Source organism: Dermacentor silvarum, chromosome 4 (genome assembly GCF_013339745.2).
Source record: "Dermacentor silvarum isolate Dsil-2018 chromosome 4, BIME_Dsil_1.4, whole genome shotgun sequence".
Taxonomy (NCBI): Eukaryota; Metazoa; Arthropoda; class Arachnida; order Ixodida; family Ixodidae; genus Dermacentor; species Dermacentor silvarum.
Genome location: NC_051157.2, coordinates 181,622,899 through 181,639,101, shown reverse-complemented (window position 1 = coordinate 181,639,101; position 16,203 = coordinate 181,622,899). Strand labels below are relative to the sequence as shown.

Sequence of the window (16,203 nt, the reverse complement as noted above, 5' to 3'; positions counted from 1 at the left end):
CCTCCTGGGACTCTACCGGATTTTCATTCGGGGTTATGGAATTTCATGCAGGTATTCCACGTGCTTTTTCTGAACTTTTGAGCCTGAAAGCGGAGAATAGTCCCTCCCAGGGCTTGTTCTTGCAACGACGGAATCAGGTTCAAACTTGGTTATGTTCCGGGCCAACGAATTAAAAATCACACGGCTGTAACAACACTCTGCAATGCGACGCTAACGAGGTGCACACGTTGTTATGATCAGGCATTAGCGAAGGTGAATGAAAAGCTACGCCAAGATACCTTTAAAATAATATATAGGGGACTGATCACTTCCAAGCACAACATGTGGTCATGCCTATCATTACAACGTGCACATGCATATGCAGCATGCCCCGGATATATCAAGCCAGTTAAGGTTACGGAACTTTATGGTGAGCAGGGACCTAGAACTATCTAGTATTTCTGTAGCTAACATTTAACTGAACCGAAATTAACAACTTTTTAAGCCTTAGCGTGTGACCAGTTTGTCAATACCATCACCCTAATAGCTATGGGATGCGTGGCAATACGTTTCAGGTTGGAAGCCGGCACGAGTCATTTGTTAGTTGCCACAATGGAGCGTGTTTGCCAGCTTTTGCGGAATATCTGACATTGTATGTATAAGTTGTTTACTACATGTAATAGCATCGTTGTCATTCGGACGCTCTACTCAGTAATGGACAGCTCTTCCAGATGTGGCGCTGGGACACCTTGTTTCAAACCACACTGCAAAGCACGTTTATTTTCACAAGAGGCTCCCGACGAGGTCAGATAGGCCACATGGTCAACTCAAATAGAGAATAAATAATGCTTCGCAGTAAGTATGAATGCGTTAAAACGGCCGTCACAACACGAAAGATTCGTTTATCTACATTGTCCTTTTGTGATGTTACGATTCCCTTGGAGCGGCGATGCCCGGAACACGTCTATAGTGAATTCCGATTCACGTTGAGCGACCCTGCTTGGACCGCGTGCAGGCGCATGGTGATCGGCGTGCCTTACGATCTCGCTCGTCAACATGAATAGACGTGCCAATCGCGAGGGTCAGAGACAAAACCTGTCGTCCAGCCCTCAACCTTAGTTCCCCCGTAGAGGTCGTTCATCCAGCCCCGGTCTCCTACCATTTAAGCAAACCTTGCTCCCCCAGCAAGGACGTTCACCCGGCTCCGGTCTCGTACCATTAATGCTAACCTGTGGATTGCCCTAGCCTGCAGTAGGGGAGAAGAAGGAAGAAAGTGCCCGGATGATGGAAGGTATAAGAAGGCCAGCCAGCAGCCACGTGAAGAACACTTTTTGATTTGCCCTATAGCGTGCAGGCACGCACGCTGAACTTTCGTTGTACGTTGTTCTTTGGAGCACACCGCTCACTCGCAACCATGCATTAAACTTCCGTTACTTGTTTTTACGTCGCCTCGTCTCCCCTGCCGGACCCTCTCCGATGATCAACCTGGTTCGAGCTCCAAGCAGACGTTGTTGAAAGGTACCCACGAACCTCGGCCTGTAACCATGAGAAAGTAGCCAAGAAATGTATAAACTGCGTCTAAATATTATTTTTTCCCGTCGTATTGCGCTCTTCATTGGCTTCACAGGGATGATCCATGCTCTTTCTTGACTCGCCATTAAATCACTTAGCATGTGAACGATGAGAGTCTTCGTATACAATCTACATTAACGCCCCGCAAAGAAATTATCCAAGTTTACCACACAGGCGTAGCCGCCACGCTAGCTTTGTAGCTGCGACGTTGTGCTTGAACGCGAGGTTGCTGGTTGGATTCGCGGCCGTGGAGTCCGCATTCAGAATGAGGAAATGCAAAAACGTTCATGTACTTCAGGGGCCCGTACTTAGCGTGAATCAGGGGCACGTTAAGGGGCACCTTTAGCTCGGGGCCTCGTATCTAAATACATGGAAAAGGAGAAATCGGTTTTCTCGGCAACCACTGCACCAAATTTGATGAGTTATGTTGCGTTTAAAAGAAAAGGTTAAAATCTATAGTGGCTGTTTGAAGCAAAATGGTTATTTATTTGTCATTTTTTAAATAAAAATTGACAACATATATAACCATTTTGCTACAAGCAGTGACTATAATTTAGCTTACGCAAATCCCAAATTTTCAGAAAACGAAACTACTAAGTTTCCACCTCTGTAACTGAGCAACGAAAAATCGTATCACGATTCTATAAATTATTCGCAATAGTACATCTGAAGCGGACAACATTGATATATTATACATGGCTCTCAAATAGACTACTAATTTGTCAGTAGACCTTTTGCAAAAGCCTTCTAAACAATATAACAAGTTCACGTAAGATATAAATTGGCAAATCAAATCTGTCCGCATTCGATGCTCTAATGGATGCAGTTGACAGAACTGCGATATCTATTCTTAGTGCAGAGCTACAAATGTGTAAAGTTTGCGCTTCTATTTGTTTAAAATGTACCAATTTTTTAATATTCCACTTAAAGAATTCGGGCCGTAAATCAAAGTTCCGCTTTTAACAGTCACCAGAGTTTAACTTTCACCCTCAAATCCAGCAAATGTCATTAAAATCTGCCCAGTCATTATCTCAGTAAAGCGTTTACATGTATTTGAATTGGCGATTTGGAGTTGGGCCCGAGCTAAAGCTTCCTCTTAATTAAGGAGCCGAACCTGGTATCAATTTAATTCGGAGACACAGCTACGGCGTCTCTCATAGTGTGGGTGCGACTTTCGCACGTCAAGTCCCATAATCTGATATTCCATTTCAAGGATCAGTGATTCGCTTTCACTAGTTTTATATAACTCCGTGTTCGAGCTATTCGGCGCTGAAAGGTGACTGAATTCAGAAACGTATTTCATTCGTCATGCACTTCGTTGGAAAAAAACAATATATATTCCGCTGTGAAGTATTTATACACGAAGCATGCAATCTGCTCACCCTATATTAGATGATTATCCAAATGTTGATTTTATATTGACGTCAGGGCCAAGAAGAAAATCTGGGTCAAACGTGTTACATTGACATGATAGTCGGTTTCAAAAAGTGGCATGACCCGCCGTGGTTGCTCAGTGGCTATGGTGTTGGGCTGCTGAGCATGAGGTCGCGGGATCGAATCCCGGCCACGGTGGCCGCATTTCGATGGGGGCGAAATGCGAAAGCACCCGTGTACTTAGATTTAGGTGCACGTTAAAGAACCCCAGGTGGTCAAAATTTCCGGAGTCCCCCACTACGGCGTGCCTCATAATCAGAACTGGTTTTGCCACGTAAAACCCCATAATTTAATTTTAATTTTTTAAGAAGTGGCATGAACACGGAGCAGTATCTTTCGCAAAGGAACGTGAAAACTATTTCATTAGACAAACCACACTTTATTTATTTATTTATTTATTTATTTATTTATTTATTTATTTATTTATTTATTTATTTATTTATTTATTTATTTATTTATTTATTTATTACCCTCAGGGCCAAAGGCATTAAAGAGGAGAGAGGGTTACAGCAAATGAACATAAAAACAATAATATAAAAGCAGTTAGAACGTTCAAGTACAAAGGCTTCTGATTATACAGTTTTAGCTAGGGTTAAATCGTCCTAAGAAATTGGTAGCAAAGTACGATAGTAAAATGGTAAATGCAAAATGCACTTAGGTTACAAACACACAGTAGGAAAAATGCTTCGATTATACAATGTTAGCTAAAGCCGCTCGGAACCTTTGGTTATCATGAATGGATGCGATTTTAGCAGGAAGGTGGTTCCATTCAGTGGATGACCGAAGGAAAAATGATTGCAAAAAAGTTTTAGTGTGACATGATTCGAGACCAACCTTATAACGATGGTCGATTCAAGGCGATACGTATTGTGGCTGAAAAATGAAATCATTGCGGAGTGTTGAATGATGGTATAGCTTGTGAAAAAGAACTATAGGCGTGCGATTTTGCGACGAGAAGAAAGTAGACTAAGCGAAAGGTTAGTTTTCATGGGAGACACACTTGCAGTTCTATTGTAATTACGTAAGATGAAACGAACTGAATTATTTTCAACGAGTTGCAATGAATTAATTAGTTTATCAGTGGCAGGATCCCAAACAGCACATGCATATTCTCAATCGGACGTATAAGGGTAGTATAAAGAAGCATTTTTAGGGATGAAAGCGCAGTTGAAAAGTTACGGCGCAGGTAGCCCAGCATGCGGTTAGCATTGCTAATTACGTAGTCGGTATGAACACTCCAAGATAAGATAGCAGAGATATGCACACCTAGGTATTTGTAAGAGTTAATCATTTCCAAGGGAACATTATTTACATAATATGCATGCATGCGGTTAGTTAATCGGGATACACGCATCACTTTACATTTGCGAACGTTTAGTTCCATTAACCAATTTTTGCACCAATTAGCTATAGTAGTTAGATCAGACTGCAGCTGGTTAGGATCTTCTGCATTAGTTATTCGACGAAAGATAACAGAATCATCAGCAAATAAGTGAATGTTAGATGATAGAGAGGAAGGGAGGTCGTTAATATAAATGAGAAACAAAAGAGGCCCGAGCACTGAACCTTGCGGTACACCGGAAGTTACGCTTCGAAGTGGTGAGTTATGGCCGTTTGCAGTTACAAATTCAGTGCGATTACATCCACTTCAGGATGTTAGTATCAAGGTTCAGCTGACTTAGTTTATAAAGTAAAAGTTTATGACAGACCTTATCAAATGCTTTAGCGAAGTCTAAAAAATGCAATCTGCCAATGAGGAACGATCGAGAATACGATGTAACTTATGCGGAAAGATTGCAAGCTGAGTTTCACATGAAAATGTTTTTCTAAATCCATGCTGAGCTGGTGTGAAAAATGCATTTGATTCAAGTAAGTTAACAAGATGTTTGAAAATTATATGTTCGAGCAACTTACAGATTTCTTTTCAACGCTTGACGGCTTATTGGTGTATAATCGTTACTATTCTCTGAGAAACTCCGGAAAGCATCTGACACAAAGCGTAACTAGATATTTCTCCCACACGTGCTCACCATGGCTGCAAATTTCTCCCAGTGGAGTGCTACCTTCATATTCCTTCAATGAGCCTCATCGAGGATACAATTCGGTACCAGGAAACTGACTTCATCTGGAACGCCCACTATTTTTTTTTTTTTTTGCTGCTGGCTGTTCGTCGTAGGTTGCTTCGAAATATTCCACCACCTTTTCGTTTCATCAAGGTGCTCCCCTGATGTGCGGCTGGCACAGTGCCAACTGAAGCCATTAGAATCTGGTTGCATTATGAAGACTTGAAAATGCATTGACCTACCAAGCGTGCAACATAATGTAGACAGCCGAAGTCATTCCCTCTTGAAAATTGGTCACCTGAGTAGATCGTGTGCCGCTGCTTAAGCCTGTCAACTTCTCCCATTCATTAGTTTTGTTTCCTTGTAGCTTTATATCAGCTTACGTATATCGTGGATCCATTTGCAAGTGTTCTTGAAAGTTCCGTGGTTTCCTCAAGGTCATGCAGGTTTTAAACTCCGTGCACATTTTTGCTGTTTTGTCATTTCTAGGACGTCACGAGGTTATTTGATCGCCGAAGATGCTTCCCTTGTTGTAGCACATTTTCGCGCTTGATTTACTGTAGCAAATTTCAATGCAATTAGCATGCTTAGCCTACTTTCCCCGCTTTGGCGAACTGCCGCTGACCGCTATTCGGCGCTTGAAACATCGCTTCCACTCGCAAAGCCGAAAAAAAAAGGAAACCACATGTCCGATGGTTGGCACAGCGGAAATCCCACAAACACCCTTACCGTATTCATTTGTGCCTGCCAGCGCTTTGAGGCGTTTGGCACGTAACACCCGTGGCGCGGCAACGATTTACTGATAAAAGTAAGACTGATAATATAAGTTTTACACTTGATAAAGCAGCCTATGCTATCGCTCCGTAGTTCATTCCAAGTCAGATATGGTGAATCCCACTTCTACAGTGCCAGGGGGACAACACTGCAGCTGCGGTTTGGAGGGTTCGTTTAGGGAAGCTTTGTTTGATATGACGTCCGAATGTGACGATTGGTAACCAAACTGAAGCAATGCAAATTTCAAAGGTACCACTGCAGATTATAAATAAAGGTGTTACACCAGAGAAGCCAGTCAGGTTTGGGGCCCCGGTGCACCTAGAAGGTCGTGGCTAAATTGGACGGAGCCTGACGTCAACGCTGGTGCACAAGCAAGCAAGGTGCTATACGGCCGTACACCGTACCATCGGTGCAGTTCATGGTAGGCCAGTGCCACGAGCTGTGCAGAGGGAGGGACAGTGTAAGGATTCGGCCTGTTGTGTCGGGAACGCACCGCCCCAATAACATCGTGCACCGCGTAAGAGCAGGGATATCGGCATACCGCCTAATCTGGCGTGCTATTCGAGGTCACGGTGTCTCTGCACTACATGATCCAGGGAAGTTCTTTTGAAAAAATTACACCATCTTCCCGTAGGGAAACCCTGAGTAGTATGCGAAGCAGCCATGGGGTCGACTCAAGCTAGTTTTATCAGCTGTATAAACTTGGACATGCAGCAGCACCAGCAACGCGCAGAACTGTTGTCGACGCCGTCGGCGTTTTGCCCGCGTTCGCACCGAACGCGCGCGGCGTTGGTGACTGTTGCCGGTGCCTCTGGGGCGCCTACCGTTGCGTCTCTAACCTAAAGCCCCAACCAGACGTACGCGTTGGAACGCGTCCGCAGGCGCCGTGCGCCTGAGAGAGATTGTGGTTGTGAGGAGGAAGTGGCGCTATTTTCTGCCTCTTCCTCTTCACAACCACAATCTCTCTCAGGCGCACGGCGCCTGCGGACGCGTTCCAACACGTACGTCTGGTTGGGGCTTTAGCTGCTTCGCATCATCGCGCGCGCAGCCGCAGCTGTTACCATTCGTTGCGTAATCCGGAGATGTGAGGAGCGTCGGAGAGGAGAGGAGGAATGCCGAGAGGAGAGAGGAGACAAGGAGAGGAGGGTCAGGAGGATGCGAATGCGCAGTAGGGGTGTGGACTAAAGCCCCTATATAAAAAAGTAGCGACACTCTCCTCCTCCACCTTCCCTCCTCCTCGATTCTCCTCTCTTTCGCGCTCGCTCCTCGACCGTGGCGCCGCCTACACCGCTCGAGCGTAGCAGACGACCTTTCGCAGAGTGAATGCGCGCTTAGCAAGGCGGTGCGTTTGAGCGTTTGCGTTTGCTTTCTAGCTTCGAGTAACTTCGTGTACAGCATAGAATTTCTGTAAGGAGGGTTATATAAATTCAGTGACGGCAGGTTTTCGTTTATTCCTGTTTTGAAAACTTCTTTTAAGTACCTAAACGAGCGCCAACGCCGTACCATGACGACTCCGAATGTATCGCGTGCGCTACAATTAGGTACGTAACATTTGTCAAGCGCGTGTCGCAAGATCTTGTTGCGAATTGGTGTAAATAATAAGTTTGTGATCGAATGTCAACATCTTGGCCTCCAGCAAGCCCTCGGTAATCTAAATAATCCGCACCGTCCATACCATGTGAATTCGCGACGCGTATCAGATGACGTAAAAAGGCTGATAGAGGACACAAACAATCGCTGCTCTGAAGGTTCGATGGGGCATTACAAGCTACAAAGCTGCCTACATGCGTGCTTGCCAATCTTATAAGCACGCGCCAAGGCTCGGGGTGGGCGCTGGTCCTATTACTGTTTCTAGTGCCTCATACTCGACAGAATTTTGCGCGGCCGGTCATCCAGTCGGGACTCTGCGTACATAGAAAATGAAATCACTTTTTTAGCATTCGCTCGCGAAGCGGGAAGGCGGTAACAGCGCTTCACTCAGTTTCAAACTAGAGCATAGTGAGCTTACGTTCAGTAAATTATTTTTTCAGGTTTGTGACTTGTCACGTTAGCTCGTCCTTTCACGAAGTGACGTACTTGTCGCGAACAGAGTTGCATTAAGGTGCATGCTTTGGGAACGGTTGCGAGCGGGTGACCGCACGTTTTCTTTGCGAGTGCTCCACCGCCGCTTCTTAAAATTCACACACTTTAAAGCTCACGCGAATTAGCATGTATGTACGTCTCAAAGACCTTTGATGCTGTCATTTGGCGACGAACGCACCCTGTAACTCGATTTTGGTAGAGTACGCACGTTTTTCATCGGTGCCTTTGTATCGCTTATCAACCGCGCTACCGCCAACGACAAACACGAACGAAAGAGGCAAACAAAGATGTTCGCTGTAAAGAGGGCTATTAAGTAACCACAAACGATAAAGAGTTGCTTTCCTAAGATGACTTTTTACACTCGACCCTTTAATTTTATCAAAAGGACTGCGCAGAATCTTTAAAAAAAAAGTTCCGGAATCAAGTTTCGGAATGACGTTCTCGCACGCAGGCTCGCGTGCCCGCGAATGCAAGCCTGTAGGCGTACAAAACGATTAAGCGCGCCGAATACACGTCCAAATACACCAAAGTACACGTACTCGCAACTTACCTCGCATAGTCGTGTGGAGGGTGTTTGTCTGAAGTTCTTCCTGCCAATTCGATGAATCCACGTCTTTCTTCTTAACCCGTCGCGCTTACCGGGCGGTATCGAGAAGAGTCGCTTGCCTTTGCTAGAAGTATTTTGGCATCCAAAGGCGCAGCAAGCCATGGTTATGGAAAATGCCTTGAAGCGACGTCGCACTTGCCACAAAACTTAGTTTAACGCATTCTCAAACTTAAACAACAAGGAAGAGCAACGGTACCAACGTGCGCTCCTCGCCAGTCGGTAGACGCTTATCAAGCGAAAATGGCGACGGAGCGTGATCGTAAACAAACGCAGCCAGCGTCCGGCGGCTCGGCGGTCCACGTGATGCCATTAGGCCAATACCAACGCGGCGTCGGCCTCGGACAGGGTGTGCGAGGAGGCGGCGGCATTCTTCAAAGCGTGACGCTACTTTTTTATATAGGGGCTTTAGTGTGGACACATGGCGGTTGGATGGATGGAGGGAGGGAGGGAGTGACATAGCCCCGAGCATAAGATGCTTCGCATCTAAAGAATTGGAGGACGCTTAAGGACGCTTCGCCTTTCAGGGTGGAACGTGATAGCGTTATCGGGCCCCGTTCGCATCGCAATTTTGTTTCAGTGCGCTTCACCACAACATAGAACGTGGTAAAGCCAGCTTACAAAGACCAAGCTTACACCAATCCCCTTAAAGTCGGCTTCACTCCTTAACAGAAATTTATTGCTGGGAAGACCTTTCTCCAGTGGCAATGTAAGTCCTCTTATATTAAAATGTGAAGGCCCGAGCACTTTTTTATTATTTTATTAATTTTTGCTATTGCCCGACGCGCGCGCGTGTCCAAAACGCATTAGACAGGCGAAGTCCCAACTTGACCTGCTGAGGATGCGAGCGCCATCGGGATAGCACTTTCGCAAGTAAATTACCTGATCGCACCGGGTTGGCATGGTAGAAATGCTGCAAAAGAGGTTTGTGTTTGAGTTTTCTCGTAACAGAATTATGTTTTCTCGTACATTCAAATAACAGTCCGACGCCACCATGTCTGTAGGTTGTGGTTAAGTCGTAGTTTACCATTTTTTTGACGGATTTCACTGTGAGAAATTCAATTTTTATTCACCAAAACCCTGCACCACGTGGAGGGCCTGCGCGGTCGGCGTGGTTCGGGATAATTTCTCCTTTGCTAACACCTAGCTTCACACGGGGGGGCCTCCGCGGTCGGAGTGGTTGGGGATGATTTTTTCCGCCACGGACGCCGACACCGTATTTTCTGCGACACGGGGCCCTTAACGCTATCGCGTTATGACTGAAAACGGGGTCATTGAACAAGTATTTCCGACCATCATACGCGGTGCCTGGCTACAAGCTAGAAAAACAGGACTTAGACTTCTCCGTACTTTGCAACGGTTATCGTGCTATGTTAATCCACCTGCCGCTCAAAAAACAGTGCCATTAACCACGCAAAGAAGTTGTTTATTCGAGTAAAGCATACGCACAGCAACTTGAAAATATATTGAGCTTTGCGTGCCGAAACCACGATTTCATTATACCCACATTGTAGTGGGGGACTCAGGAAATAATTTTCACCATTTAGTGTTCTTTATCATGCACCCAATGCACAATACAAAGGCGTTTTTGCATATTTTCCCCATCACCGTGGCCGGGGATATTATCCCGCAACCTCGTGCTTAGCAATGCGACTCCATCTCCACCACGGTGAGTGCAAGGTAACTTTTGTATTATAGCTGGTCATTATTACGTTTCAAAACTAATTCGGGCACGGAAAGCAGGCTGAGTTGCTAGCTGTTCTTTGTCACTGATTACCGACCATGGAACCGCCGCACGAAAAGAGTTGTGCAACTCTTCCTTAACAGTGTCGCTCTAAACTATCGGAGCAGCTTGCCAGTCCTGCTTGCTAGCATGGCACGACTAACAAAACTGGAATATCAGGAGGTCAGCGCTTATTTAGGGGCTTTGAAATGGCAACCATGAATTGGGGACATTTTAAGCGTCCCATCGTGCAAAACATTAAACGAATAATAAACTGCAGGGGGATGAAGCGGACTTATATGAAATGAAAAGCAGACACGACGAACACATTGCCCAACCGTAATTTTTATTCTTAGGGCATGTCAATGTTATTGCGGAGTCCATTGTTGCCTTGTGCGAGATGTCGTAGGCCTTGTCTTGACTGAGGCGCTCCGAGTGTTCGAAAGAAATGTCGCAATGTCTTGCCATACGGACTGGGAGCACTGAGGATATTATCGTTTAGTTGCAGTACGAGGAATCGGCCGGCACCTGGGTAGTGGAAGCTTTGGTGGTGGCCCTAAGCAGGACAACGTCCTTGCGACGGCTGGCAGTGATGGGTGGCTTCTCGGCCAGAGATACGCGGCGGCTCCTGCAAGCAGCCCACGACTGCGCCTCGCTCGAAGAGCTAACCTGCGAGTCATTCACGTTCGGCAGAACGCATTTCAACCGCGGGAAGGTGTTGTTGCCGCGGGCTGCCCACGTCGTGACAGTCAGAAGGTAAGTGACCATGGGTCTTCACTGATCGCGCAATATCACTGTTCATTAAATGGAAAATGAGACATCCACCCAATCGTAGAAGTTTCTACAAAAGAAACCCATACGGGTTCCTCGAAAGAAAAGCCTCGCTTTTGAAGAAACATTTGTCCTGGTCCGGGACGAACTCACTCTTCACTTCCCGCAAAGCCTAAGAACCGCGCAAGTGCCAGGGACGTGGCACCTATAGAATGGCCTAAGGCATGCGCACAACATGGCAGCCGTGTCGTCAGTCAGGTTGCCCGAGCCACATGGAAAAACATCTGCTAGCCTCCACTTGCTATCAGGCACTGCATGCACGATTTTCCGCATTGAACCGCGATATTATTCACGTTTGCCTAATTTCAACTCGACAGTTTATATTTGCGCACGAGGACTAGATTTTGTTGGCATTAACTATTCCCTCCTAAACAAATCGCAATGAGAGTTCTCGAGAGGTAGTAGTACAAAAAGTGCTTATTGGAGTTTCGGCCACTATATGGCTAATATGCCGCTGTTATTGTTTTTTAAGGAATCTAAAATGTGTGCAAAACAAAAGTTTTAACAAAGTTGTTTTTATTTTAAAGCCGTTGTTGCAACCAACTCATTTGGTTTAGCTTGAAATGTTAAGTTTTCTCTTCTCAGCTGCTCCCTCGTTAGCCGTTAGCTGGTTCGTCAGCATTTGGACGTGGTCTTTCAGCAAGGTGTTCGTAGTTGCCCCTACCATGTTGTAAACACTGGTGTCCTTTAGGGTAAACATCCAAATCTTAGCACGAGTGTTCATTTGGGCGGGTTGGTACATCTTGTCACACAACACATTTTTTGAACGGCGCAACACAGTACGAGAGAAATAGGGAGAGGATACAGCGCTCGTTACGACGCAGAAAGTCCTTAAATTTGACAGGCTGAGAAGGAGCTGGCCTTGATAACGTGCTGCATGAAAACGTTAAACTTTGCTTCTGGGCGGGATGTTGCAATGTACATCAGAGATGGGAAATTTGCCGCTGCAGTACCATCCTCTGTCACATCGATGGCGTAGTCCGCTATCGACTTTGCCGCATCAGCAGGGGCAACAGCCCCCCCCCCCCAACCTAGAATTCTCGTCTGCCCCCCCCCCCCCAAGAGCGCCGAAAAGCTGACCCAAGGTAGGCGGTATGAGACAAATTGTCGCTTGTGATGTCTTACAACTTGGAGGCAGATGCATGAGAGCAGCGCTTCTTACAAAGTACGGCTTTGTTTAAGCATAACAATTTATTATAGAAAATTGCTGATCACAAGCAATTACCCTCTAGCTTGTGATAGAATAGGCTCTTGAAATGCAGCGCGAACTGCCGCAAAAGGATAAAAATAGTTCCAACGGTTTTAAATAAATTTAAACATAGGCCACTCGTCTTCGTTGTTCGGTCTGCTTGCATGAACCGGCAAGTTAGTGCCTCGGATGTAATACGCTCTTTTTCAGGCGCCTTCCGCTCAGAGGCCTCTTCGGCAGAGAACAAGTTTCGCTCTGCTGAGGTCGCACAACCGCGGGGGCTGTGTAACCGAAGGCAGCGCATATATACCACGCGGGATACACGTGTCATCTTTATGCGGCGCATAAGCGGCAGAACACAAGCACAGCCAACAGCGTCGGTTCGAAATCATATGGATGCTGCTCAGATATGGAGATGGTTTCAATACCTTTTTATGTGAACTCCGTTCGCCTACTGCAGGCAGATCCCAGTCACATCGCTGAAGTGCATCAACTATCGTTCCACGAACTGCACAAGCTAGGTGTTTTCGCCGTGACCATACCGGAATTGTCATCATCTTGCAAGCGCACGTTCTGCGGTGGAACGATTTCTTGCCAATAAGATATATATTCAGCGTGTTCTCGACATGTTTGATGCTGCGCACAGTAATCGACGTATACGTCAGCACTATAGTATGCCGGTATAATGATACCCTATCGTATCTCTGCGGCGCTTTCGCGGGAAATCTGTGCAAGCACGGGCGTAGAACCCAAACCTATACCGTTGTCAGAACACCCGCTTCACCATCGAATAAATCCCGGCTATCTTTTGTCTTACTGCCACAGCAGAGGCACTAACATATGTGGTTGTGCCGAAACCTTCGGGCACTTCATTTGTCCCATCATCGCTTTCAAAGACACTCCATATAGGATGCTGTCCGAGGCGGCGTCTGTGCCCTAGCTAGTGTATTGAACCGTGCTAATGTTTGCGTTTGTGAAACCTGCTGTAGTGTAAGGCCAAAATTGACACTGACTGACATGCCTACTGCGTCCTCTATTTTTGCAGTTCTCTCCTCGCTTATATTTGGTTTTGTTATTTCCCGTATATCTCCTTGTTACTATTTTCATATTTCCAGTGTTTAGAATCGCCAGCTGGCGCCACAAGGGTGTCTAATTTTTTTCTTTTTTTTTGTAATCTAGCGCGTCTTTACCAAAGTTGGAATTGATATGCATATTGCTTAGTGGTGCTCTCTCTCCTGGTGTGAAATTACTCTTTTGAAGCTATATTGTGATCTAGTTAACTGACGTTATTTTGTTGCTGCTGGGTATCTCTTTTTTTTTCATTACTTAATCCTGTTTTTCATGTGCTGTACGATGTACTAAACAAATTTTCATTTTCTTAGCAAGAGCACTGCTGTGTAAATGTGAAAATTTTTATTTATATCGTACTGCGTTGCTGGAATAGCTTATTCAGACTGATGTATTTAGAACGCATTCAGCCCATTCAAGCTGTTGACATCGGGCAATTTGTATCCGCATCGCAACCCTGTTGTGCTCTCGGACGACTGTGTTGAACATACATAAATAAATGTTCGCTTTTCTTTCACGTGCTTTCATTCTTAAATGACGCAAAGAAAACACGCCGAATACCTACAAGGTTCTAATAGTTCAATTAAAAAAAATATAAGAAAATAAGAAACACGTTCAGAAATAGTGGGACAAATTGTAATGCACAGAAGCGTTGTGCTGAGCAATGATTGATATCTTTTGAACATGGGCAGCCTGCATATCTACTACGTTGCACTTCTCTAAGCAGAACACCGCGTATGTTTATTGGAGCCTTGAGCGATTGAAGGAAGCGTAGGTACCATGTAACAAGATCTATCTCGGACTTCCGATTGATCGATTTGAACATTTATAAAATAAAAGGAATGTGGAAGGGAGTTAGACATAGTCAAAACACAACGCATAAGTTCCCCGGCTGCCTGTCCCCCCCTCCCCCCCGCAGGAACTCACTTGTCGTGGGTGCCCCCCCTCCCCCCAATAAAAAAATCCCGGCGCCGCCCCTGCGCATCAGACATAACGCCACTTTGTCAGCACCCTTTCATAACTGGACATTTTAGTGAGCTATGAAGGGGGAGTTTGTTCTTTATTCAAATATCACCCGTACTAAAATAATCACGTCCTATTCATACAGCCATGGACGACGTCCAAGCCTCCCCTCTCGATCGTATCCCTGAACCTTTCTGGGTAAGATAAAACCTAGCTCCTGACTACATTAACCTGTTGACTTAAACCATGAAGTACGTTGTTATCAAAGTGCCGCGTCTACCTACTTTGTTAATAAATGGACACGGCCAGCGCCCAGCTTCAAGTTTCCCTCTTGTCGAACCAGTCCACAAACTGTTCTAACAAACTGCAATTGCATGTAATCCATACTTCTTGGAGGCTCTTGAATATTGCCTTCAAGGCGATGTCCTTATGATGGAGTTTCTTTAACATGGCATTCATGTATTATTTCAATCAAATCCGCTACATCATCATCATAAGTCTATATTTATGTCCACTGCAGGACCAAGGCCTCTCCCTGTGATCTCCAATTTGTAGAATATGTTCTCAAGGCTTCTGCTACGAATGCGCCCAACACTCTTAGCGCTAGCTTGACGGTTTATACTAGAGATTTGATAAGTTCTGAGCTTTATCCGCAACCATTTAGCCAAATATTTAGAAATCTTGCTGTTCGGGAGCTGCACCTGCGATATATGGAACACAGAAAATCAGCTTTATTGTATGTTAGCGATACCTTCGCTACATTTCCCTGCCCTATCGTATTTTCTATCTTATTATTATTGCTGACCATTCAAATGCACTGAAACAACGTTTATTTATGCATCGCCTGAGCATCAGATGGGAGCACCATACGCAGATGATTGTTGAATAGTTACATAAGAAATCTTTCCTTCGAATCTAGCAAAGTTTCTTTGTCCACGTCATCATGACGAATAGCGCGTTTGCAGTTTATCCTACTGTGAGTATCTGAGCAATCGAGAACACGTAGGTTCTCAAATTACGACGGTGTTTTGTTACGTTTACAACAGAGTCACGTTACTTATACCAAATGAAAAACAAGACGCAATATCGCGGGACGCTACGCGCAGACACGTCCGAACCTTGAAGCCACGTGCGCGAGGCTTGCCGGAACGCGGCTCGGCGTGGCGAATGAGGCACTGACCGAGCAAACTACACCGCCGGTAAAAGTGAGGTGACGTCAGAGCCGCGGAGAAGAAAAGTGCGCAGGCTTCGAAACAAAATCTACGTAGGGCTGGCGAGAGTCACCTGACAAAAGTGTGTCTGCGAAATTCATCCAGTAGCCCAGGTATGAACTATGGTAACTCGATAGATGCGAACGAAAACAAAACGAAGTTTGCTGCGAACGCTTCAAAGAACATCTTACAAGGACATGGTGCTCGTTTTCCGAGCGACGCTAACTCAATCTGTCCCACTTTGCCGAAGCGTCAACGTCGAGGCTCAGGTTGCCACGTGGAATTGCGTTGATTCCAAGGAGGTTGCGGTAACCGGGAAGGGCTGAGGATTTGCGAGTTAGCATTTTTGTTACCTAAACTAATAATATTGCGTTAGGAATTGGAGAGGCACAAACCCTGGCACGAACTAGCGTCCTAAGCGATGGAAGGTGGTCTTCCACCTCAACATGCCGGGAAGGCAACGAATTCTCAGCGCCTAGTTCCCATCGAGCGCATGCCTTCGTACTGTTTTTTGACATAGACATTTCTAATGAACTCGTAGCAAGCGTTATACAGTGTGTCCCAACTGTACCATGCACCAAGATATAAAAATATGCAAATTCGCGTTGCAGGACAAAACCAAGGTAATGTTATTTGCCATCGCTTGGAGATACTGAAATTGTTTTTTGCATACCGCCTAATTACATAATTAGCATTAATTAATAAATTTC

The 16,203-nt window shown here is 45.5% G+C and overlaps 1 protein-coding gene across 1 annotated transcript in view; it reads left to right on the top strand.

Moving 5' to 3' along the window:
- Positions 1-16,203, top strand: part of LOC119449087 (uncharacterized) — a 62,000-nt gene that overhangs the window by 27,465 nt on the left and 18,332 nt on the right. The window contains exon 5 of the mRNA XM_037712277.2: positions 10,734-10,987. Coding sequence (XP_037568205.2) covers positions 10,734-10,987 — 254 coding nt within the window. The remainder of the gene's footprint in view (positions 1-10,733; positions 10,988-16,203) is intronic.